General features: G+C 41.3%; 1 protein-coding gene across 1 annotated transcript; it reads right to left on the minus strand.

Moving 5' to 3' along the window:
* Positions 1 to 1,645: 1,645 nt before the first annotated feature.
* LYG1 (lysozyme g1) lies at positions 1,646 to 9,066 on the minus strand. The gene is made up of 5 exons (XM_007959469.1): positions 9,024 to 9,066; positions 7,969 to 8,073; positions 5,710 to 5,894; positions 2,172 to 2,304; positions 1,646 to 1,764 (listed from the first exon to the last, which is right to left on the minus strand). Exons 1-5 carry the CDS (start codon positions 9,064 to 9,066, stop codon positions 1,646 to 1,648), a joined length of 585 nt encoding a protein of 194 aa, XP_007957660.1.
* Between the last annotated feature and the right edge of the window lie 751 nt (positions 9,067 to 9,817).

A 9,817-nucleotide genomic window follows, 5' to 3' on the forward strand; every position in this document is an offset into this window, starting at 1 on the left:
TAACACGATTCCTAAACAAAACAAGTTCAGCACAGACAATTATATGGAACAAAGAAATCAACACCACAAAAAAGCACATAACAAAAATGACAGCAACAAATTCATACTTATCGATAACTCCATATGAGGCAAGGGACTTATCTCTAAGATTTATAGAAAGCTTCAACACCTTAACAACAAAGGAATTAACAATACAATTGAAAAATGGGCAGAAGACATGAATAGACACTTCACCAAGGAGGATATTCAGGCGGCCAGCAAACACATGAAGAGATGCTCACCATCACTGGCCACCGGAGAGATGCATATCAAAACAAGAGTGAGATACCATCTCACCCCAGCACTGATGGCAAGGTTGAACGAGACAGAAAATAACAAATGCTGGCAGGGATGTGGAGAGTTTGGGACTCTCATACACTGCTGGTGGGACTGTGAAGTGATACAACCACTGGGGAAAGCAGTATGGCAATTACTTAGAAAGCTACAATTTGAGATACCATTTGACTCAGCAATTCCATCACTAGGTATATATCCTAGAGAGGTGAGAGCCAGGACAGGAACAGATATATGCACACCCATGTCCATTGCAGAACTATTTACAATAACAAGAAGATGTAAACAACCTATGTGCCCATCGACGGAAGAGTGGATGACCAAACTATGGTACATACACACAATGGAATGCTATGTAGCACTAAAGAATAATATAGAGTCTGCCAAACACCACATAACAGAGATGAACTTGGTGGACATTATGCTGAGTGAAATAATTCAATCACAGAATTACAAATATAGTATTTGTTGTTGCAGAGGGTCAAAGAAAGGTTTATATATGGAGGGAAACTTTGTTGGTTGCCAGACATGGGAGGGAACACTGCAAAAAAAAAAAATAAAAAAAAATAATGCATTGATTCATGTCACTTTAGTTTTGTGTATTTCACTGTACATAAATTATATTTAATAAAATGCATTAAAAAAAAGTTTTCAGTTAAAATTGAATTTCATCAAAGAAGTCGATCGTAGGGTTGCCAGATAAAATACAGGATGAAATCTGAATTTCTGATAGACAATGGATAATTTTTTTTGTGTGTGCATCTTTTTTTTTTTTAAATTTGTTGTGATTTTGTGATTTGGGTGAAAGTTTACAGAGCAAAATTCATTTTCCATACAGCAGTTCACATATACTTTGTCTCATGACATTGACAGCAATCTCCCACAATGCAACATAATTTTTTAATATAAACTAATTATGTCCCAAGTATTGTGTGGGACTGATACTAAAAAATTATTCATTGTTTATCTGAAATTCAAACTTGACTGGCTTCCTGCATTTTTATTTGCTTAATTTGGATTTCATTTTACAGAAATCCACACTGCAGCTAATCTCCATGGAAACCTTTAAAGTGATAGCACTCTTAAGTCTCTCTTTCTCTCTCTCCCTCTCTCTTACACACACACACACACACACATCAGCACATCTGACTACAAAACTCAGGTTTTAATTCTGCCTTTAATATGACTCATGTTACTTTGAGGACCTTCTGGTCAAACTTATATTTGCAGTTATAACCACCATTGGCTAGTTTTATTTATGTAACAGTTGAGGTTTCATATATGATAATGATCTTCAATTTGATCAGAAGTATTAGAAGCCATGTCTCTTGTAGTATTTGGCTCGTGCAAGGACATCATTGCAGAAGTCACAGCTCAGGTCCTGGCTACTTCTGACATAGCCAACACCTCCATTGTAAGAACAGAGGCCACCTGAAATTAAAGTGATGGTTATTACTATAGTATAGTTGACCTAATAACTCCTTACTGTTTTAGGGTATTCAGCAGTTAATTCAGTCTTTCTTGATTGTCTATTGGGAAGTAACTGTGGTTTCAGGAATCTGGTGGAATGTATTACAATTGTACCTGTTAATTCCAAAGGAGGTCTGGTGGTGCAGTGCCCAAGGCATTTGACTGCTAACCAAAAGGTTGGTGGTTCAAACCCACCAGCCACTTCACAGAAGCAAGACTGGTCAATCTACTTCTATAAAGATTTACTGCCTTGGAAACCCAAGGGGGTCGCTATGAATTGGAATTGACTCAATGGCAGTGGTTTTGGTTTGGTTTTGGTTTATTAATTCTGCACTGTGAAACAATTGGCCAGATGGCATTGCACATACCTCTCAGATACTGATCTGGGGTCCAGGTTGGAAACCTTCTTTGGATTTCTTTGATTCTAATAGTCAGAACCTCAGTCATCTTGGCAACCTGGGACTCACTGATCCAGGATGTGGGAGCAAAATGGCCAGGGTCCTAGAGAGAGAGAGAGAGAGGCAGAGGAGAAGCCAGGTGGGAGAGTGATGTGACATTTTTATGTCCCTTCTCCTTTTCTAGGAGCTCTGGTGGTGTAGTGCCTAAGGCATTTGACTGCTAACCAGAAGGCTGGCAGGTCAAACCCACCAGCCACTCCTCAGAAGAAAGATTGGACAATCTACTTCCGTTCTTTGAGGAACCAATGCCACTTTCAATCTCTCTGCAGATAAATAGTAAAGCTACAGGGTTTGGGCAAAGAAAGAGATCTTCATATTGGAGTCCCTGGGTGCTGCAAATGGCTAACACACTTGACTGCTAACCAAAAGGTTGGTGGTTCAAGTCCACCCAGAGTGCCTTGAAAGAAAGGCCTTGCAATCTACTTCCAAAAAAATCAGCCATTAACAACTGTATGGAACAGAGTTCTAATCTGATACACATGGGGTCACCATTAGTCAACTTGAAGGCAAGTCAGTTGGTTTTGGTTTTGTAGTGTAATGGTGAGAAGTAGAGTTGGAAGACAAAGATCACAGAGTTCGCCTGGGTATAGCCTAATTCCTTCCTTCAATGCAGCAAACACAAACCCCCCAAACAGCTTAGAAAGGGTTTTTTTTCTTTTTCCTGTCTATACTTGAAATTTCCTTCCAGACAATCTGAATGTCTTAAGGTACTTTTAACCTTTCTTATATCCTTTTGTTTAAGGAGCCCTGGTGGTGCAGTGGTTAAGCACTTGGCTGCTAACCAAAAGGCTGGTGGTTTGAACCCACTAGCCTCTCCATGAGAAAAAGTTGCAGCAGTCTGCTTCCAAAGATTACAGCCTTGGAAACCCTGTGGGGCAACTGGATAGGGGTGCTATGAGTGGGAATCTACTCCACAGAAACAGATTTTTTTTGGTTATACACCTGCGATTACCAGTTCCACATAAATTTCACCATTATTTAGGGAAAATGTCTGAACCTTCACTTACTTCATTTTCAAAGGAGGTGGCCTTGTCTTTTTCCCAAAAATCAGATTTTACAAAGGAAGCAGAACAGTTCAGAGGAAACATTGCTTGCCTTAACATTACAAGATACTGTTCTTAGTCCCAAGGAGCTCTGGTGGTATAGTGGATAAAGTATTTGGTTGCTAAGCAGAAGGTCAGCAGTTCAAACCCACCAGCTACTCTGTGGAAGAAAGATGGGGCAATTTACTTCTGTAAAGATTTACAGACTTAGAAACCCAGTGGGGGTTGCTAGGAGTCAGAATTGACTCAATGGCAGTGAGTATGGTTTTTTCCTGTTTTTTGGTTCTTGGTCCCAGTACTGCCTTTCCCAGCTACCATGTGACTGTGTAGTAGTGATTCCACCTTGTGAATCCATTTCCTCACTTGCAAAGGATGGAATACCTGCCCTACCTCTCAACAAATTATTGGCTGTATCCCCAAATTGAATAAGATAAAACATTTGGAAATACTTTTAAAATGTAAAATGTCGTACAAAGTATTAACGCAAAGCCAATTCAAAGATCATTAAAGGAGTAAATATTCCTAAAACCTTAAAAAGATGATTGAAATACTTAGTTTTATCAACAGCTATGTGAAATGCTTTACAAAAAAATCATTGCCTCATTGTCACCCTGGCACCCACCCTCTGACTCCCCCAAGCGCAGAGTCAATCCAACTGTCAGTCTCCATCAGACAACAAATGAGACCAGGCAGAATTAGTGCAAAAATAAAGCTCAAACTCCAGAACTAAGAATGATGTAGAAAAGAGACAAGAGAAAAGGAATTTAATATTTGTCAAGACTCTATCAGTTTCCAAGTAGTTTTCTACATTATTTCATTTAATCGTAACAATTCTATAAGGATGGCATTTTACAATGAGGAAACTGAGTCTTCGTGAGATTAAATGACATATCCAAGGTCAGACAGCTACAAAATAACAGTTGTTGTTATTGTTGTTATGTGTCACTGGGTCGGACCTGACTCATAGCAACCCCTCCTTGGGTTTCCGAGGCGGTATCATTACAGAAGTAGATTGCCCAACACCAAAACCTGGGCTCTTTCTCCTGCTCCATTGCCTCACTGGAAATCTAGAGTACTGATGGTAGAGTGAATTACTTGGTATGGCTTTTCTAGCCATAGTCTTTATAACTCCCACCAGATTACTGGGTAGGACCATGTAAATAAGGTGTGTAGAACATTGATGTTGGGATTGGTTAGTTTTGTGACTCCGCCAGGCTTAAAGTGAGCCTTCCTAGGGACAGAGGGGGTATCTCACTGCCACCAAGAGAGAAGAGCTGGAGGTGAAGTGGAGTGCATCCTTGGACCTGAGATCACTGTGGTGGACCTCCTTGGCTGAGAGATGCCCCAGCAGAGAGATGTCCTGGCAGAGAGATGCCCAGGCTGAGAGATGGCAGCAGTGGAACCAAGGGGCATGAGACAGAGTGGTGGGCTTACCTGGTCCACAGAGAGAGAAAGCTGAGTGCCCTTGGGCAGGAGGTTTGCTGGTAGAGTGGGGTGCACCTAGGTATACCTATCGGCAGAGCTAAAAGAGCTTTGTAACACTTGCCCAAGCAGGGCAGAGGCCAGACCGAGAGGCCAAAGGCCAGAGAGGCAAGCCTGAGGGCATAGCAGAGGGGAAACTGTCCTGATCGAAGAACTGTATCCTGAGCATATTCTAAAACCTGAATAGTAACCTATTACTCCCCTAATAAACCCCGTAATTGTGAGTGTTATCTGTGAGTTCTGTGTGGCCATTGCAATGAATTATCGAACCCTGCAGAGAAGTAGTGAGTGCCGTGAGAGGGACAGTTGGTGTTGGAATTGGTACAAAGCTGGAGGGTGGTGGCATGTTAGGAATAATAAGCCTTGGTGATTCTGTCTGCCTCTTGTGAAGTTGCAGGAGGTCAGAAGACGCTGCCTCCCTGCCCTTTTTTCCAGGTCCCATTGATAATATACTGGAAACACAGCATCGTTTACTTGGAAAAGGAATTGTGGCTCAAAATGAACAAGAATTATTAGTGCTCTTATCTCTAAGGTAGAGCAGTGCCTCTCAAAGAAAAAAAAAAAAAGACAATAACCCATTGCCATCAAGTCAATTTCAACTCATGGTGACCCCATGTGTTACAGAGTACAACTTAGCTTCATAAGGCTTTTTTGGTTATAATGTTTATGGAAGCAGATTGCCAGGTTTTTCTTCCGTGGTGCCTCTGGGTGGGTACAAATCACCAAGCTTTAGGTTAGTAGTCAAGTACAAACTTCTTGTACCATCCAGGGACATTTCTCACAACTATTCACTCTGTGTTATATGGAACTGTGTTTCAGAGGTGCCATAAACACAAAACTAAAAAAAAAAAAAAAAAGTGGGGACAGTGTCCCATTGGAATTGTGCCAGGCAGAGATAGCTGACAAAGAGTTACCTGCACCACTTGGATTCCATGAGCCGCATTCCCCGCATTGACCAGAACGTTGCCTCCATGAGACTGCCTGGACAAGATGGCTGCAATGACTGCAGGATCCACGCAGTATTTCTGGCCAACAGTTCGCATAATGGGTTGATATCTCACTAACTGTGGCATGTCTATTTCAGCCAGTCTTTCAGAAGCATGCACTCCTAAAGCAAAATAAAATAAAATAAAGAGGGTTTTATTTTTTTAATAAACAGCTTTACCCCTGCTTGTCTGATATAGGGTGGTGGGACTTACTGCCGTGGGAGCCCAAGGAGGCAAGAACACTCCAAGGATCTAGGTGGAAAGGTCTAGGATTGAGAAGCCAAGTTTCAGAATCAAATCCCTGGTGGCAAACTGTACATGTGAAAAAGTTTTGGGAGTTGGGGGAAATCCTAGTGATCACTCTCTGATCTGGGATTGTGGCTCTTCCTGTGTATTTGAGTGAGTTTGTCCCCTGAGGCAGGCACCCCTGGGGCTGCCTCATATGACAGTGCCCCTCTGTTGGGTCTCTCCAGGACAATCCCATGGGCATGGATGTAAGCACCTCAGACAGGATTACACAGTAAAATGTGCTTGTCCATCAGCAACAATGCTCACAAGAAGTAAAGAAAAAATCCTCCCCAAATTCTTTAATGGCTCTTTGGAGAGTTTCCCTAGACAGATTTGCTCACCCAGAAATCATGCTTAGGATATTTTGTGAGCCTAAAGGTTTATGAAATAACAAGAATGCTGTAACAAAAAGAAAATGAAAGCCCCCCCCCATATCAAACCCACTGCCACTGAGTCAATTCCAACTCATAGCAACTCCCATAAGGCTTCCAAGGCTGTAAATCTTTATGGAGGCCGAATGCCTCATCTTTCTCCTGTGGAGCAGCTGGTGAGTTCAAACCACTGACTTTTTGGTTAGCAGTCAAATGCCTTATCAAAGTGTCACCTGAAAAAAATGAAAAATAATAATTTACCTGGTTGGAATTGACTCGATGGCAGTGGGTTTGGTTTTTAGTTAATCATTTACTTTCTAGACACTTTTTCAATTTAAAAAGCACACTCAAGAGCAAGTTGTTGCACCCATGGGCTTGGGACCATGGTCACAGGGGACATCAAGCTCAACTGGCGTAATATATGACACAAAACATTATTCTACATCCTACTTTGGTAAGTAGTGACTGGGGTCTTAAAAGCTTGCAAATGACCATCTAAGATGCAACATTTGGTTTCTCCTTGTCCGGAGCAAAGAAGAATGAAGAAAACCAAAGATACCTGGAAACAATTAGTCCAAGGGACTAGTGGCCCATGGGAACCTCAGCCTACGACCATGAGACCAGAAGAACTAGATGGTGACCCACTACCACTGTCAACCATTCCCAAAGGCATCAGTACAGGAGATCCTGACTAAAGTGGGGAAAAATATGTGAAACAAAATTCAAAATCATAAAAAAAAAAAAAAAAACGTCTTATTAGTCTGATAGATACTGGTGAAATCCCCAAGTTTATGGCTCCTAGTCACCCTTCAGGACTGGAATTGAACTCATTTCCATGGCTTCTAGCCAAACAATAGACAGGCATATAAGTTGAACATTTACACCAGGTAGGTATAATGTCCTTGGAACAATCAACCAGGGGAGAGCAGAAGGGCAGTATTTGCCAGGGAGATAGCTCAGAGGGCAGGAAGGCATAGGAAAGAAGGACACAGGGAAAAGGTAACCACAGGGAGGAAGTGGGAAGAGAGCTGTTACATTATGGGGATTGCAAGCAATGTCATGAAACAAATGTGTATGAATTGCTGTGTGGAAAATGATTTTGCTCTGTAAACTTTCACCCAAATCACAATTAAAAAAAGGAAAAAGGAGACAAACTACATAAATAAATAAAAAGCATCCTCATTTACATTATATACATCAGAGTTTATAAGACACTAGGTAAATACTATTATCTCCCTTTGAAAGGAGGGTCAGACTTAAAGACTTTAAGAAGCAGAGCCAGGATTCAAACAAAGCCTTTGGATACCACACCTCAGTGCTCTTTCACCCACCCACAGCTTGAGGTCATGGGAGACAGTGGGAACCACTAGGATAAACTGAGAGGATCAAGAGTCGTGGGAAGTTGAGAGAAGTATAGGGATGGAGTACAAACAGAAGGGGGAAAAATCCCATTGAAGCCACTCTAGCCAGTAGGAGTCTGCCTTCTGAGAGAAAGAAAGAAGAGGAGGACAAATGTGGGCCAGGAAATTATAACTACCACAGTAGTTGAGGCCTCGTGGTCTTCCAACCCCACAAGATGCTCCAGGAGTTTCGATGGTTCGGATATTTCCATAGCATCCCCAATTGCTACTTTCACATAAGGCTGGAAATTGAGAAAATTTCAACATAGGCATTAAACTAAAATAGTTCTGATCATCCTTCTGTCCATGAGTCAAGTGGTATTAATAAAAATAACTCTAATTAAGAAAACAGCAACAAGAACTTTACAATTGAAATATCTTTTTTATTTTTTATTTACAATCTACTGACAAAGAAATTTTTGCTTCCTATCTTGTGCACATAAGGAATGGCTGGCCAGTTATAACTCTTCATAAAACTCTGTGACTGCCTAATACTTCTGGCTGGTTTCTTGGAATCATATCAGAGTTTATCTGTTCCCTGTAAACTAGTCCCCATCTTATATTTATATGAACTCTAAACACTTGTTTCTCAAATACTTTTAACTTGTTGGTATGGTGAGACATTTATGTTTCCTCTGGAGGAATTGAATAAAGCCTGGGCCTCTCTGGAATTTCAACCTGGACCCAATGGGAAGACACTGCTCATAAACTGGTACCTGGAATTGGCTTCACCTTCTCTGAGGCACTGTTTCCATGGGTGCCAAAGGCTGCTCCCTGATTCCTTTGACGTTAGTTTTCTGTCTGAATTATGTTAGTCTTATTATGGTAAACCATCTTAATACCTTCTGTGGAGATACATGGTGTATAAATAAATTCAATAAATAAGATAGCGGAAACTACTTTTGGTGAATGAGTTTTTATAGTGGAACAATGTACAGTTATCAATTATATATATTTAAAGTTCAGCCTCAAGCAAACTTTTTAAGCCCATGTGTTCTGGAGGAGCACCCCCTCCCCCTTTTGTGGGGCAACAGGGAGTTGCTTGTGAGTGGCTGTTACTAACTCCTGGATTTGTTGGACAGCTTAGGAGAAAAACATTTTCAACTGCAGTTTCAAGTACCAGAAATACCATTATGTTCTTATGCTTACACTCTCCACCTCCAAGGTCATTTGGAAAAAATGAAACACTTACCAGTAAGGGCAAGGAGGCCCAGAAGCAGCCACAATGGAGACATACTGATGATTGGGCTCTGCAGGTCCTGAAATGATTCTAAAATAAGTTAGCTTGAAGATTTGGAAATGTCAGTAGTTGTCATAACCATGTACACTGTTTCTATGGAAAGGAAAAGGAGGTGGGGAAGGAACCAACCAGCCACTCCTCAGAAGGAAGATGGGGCAATCCACTTCCGTAGTGATACTGCCTCGGAAACCCAAGGAGGGGTCGCTATGAGTCAGGTCCGACTCGATGGCACATAACAACAACAACAAACTAAAAAATTATTTGAATCATAATAACAAAGCAAACATGGGACGTGCTCCAATTATTCTTTCAATTAGCTTAAAAATGACCAATTCCTGCTTGGCTCACAGGTGCTCAAGGCATCATCAAGTTGTTGTTGTTAGTTACCATGGAGTCAGAACTGACTCATGGCGACCCCATGCACAAGAGAATCAGACTGCTGTGATCCACAGGGTTTTCACTGTCTGATTTTCAGCAGTAGATAACCACGTTCACCTGGAAGCTCTGCTGAAATCTATTCAGCACCATAGCAACCCATCAAGTCTCCACTGACAGACAGGTAGTGGCTGTGCATGAGGTGCTTTGATCAAGAATGAAACCTAGAAATTGAAACCTGGTCTCCTATATGGAAGGTGAGAATTCTACCAGTGAACCACCAATGTCCTCACCTTCAAGCTCCTGGGTACCAATTATGTTAAGAAGCCAAGATGCTTTAATTTTCAACAGCAAGAAACATAAATGACTTG

The sequence above is a fragment of the Orycteropus afer genome, unplaced genomic scaffold, assembly GCF_000298275.1.
Source record: "Orycteropus afer afer isolate SDZICR_OR568_19922 unplaced genomic scaffold, OryAfe1.0 scaffold00017, whole genome shotgun sequence".
NCBI classification, from domain to species: Eukaryota; Metazoa; Chordata; class Mammalia; order Tubulidentata; family Orycteropodidae; genus Orycteropus; species Orycteropus afer.

Bases quoted from the DNA above. Each gene is read 5' to 3' on its own strand.
- LYG1 (XM_007959469.1), bottom strand. From the start codon at position 9,066: ATGTCTCCATTGTGGCTGCTTCTGGGCCTCCTTGCCCTTACTG. The intron at 8,074-9,023 runs GTAAGTGTTTCA...CTCAATTTCCAG, and splicing joins GGGCCTCCTTGCCCTTACTG to CCTTATGTGAAAGTAGCAAT. The intron at 1,765-2,171 runs GTATGTGCAATG...CTTTAATTTCAG, and splicing joins CCCAGATCAGTATCTGAGAG to GTGGCCTCTGTTCTTACAAT.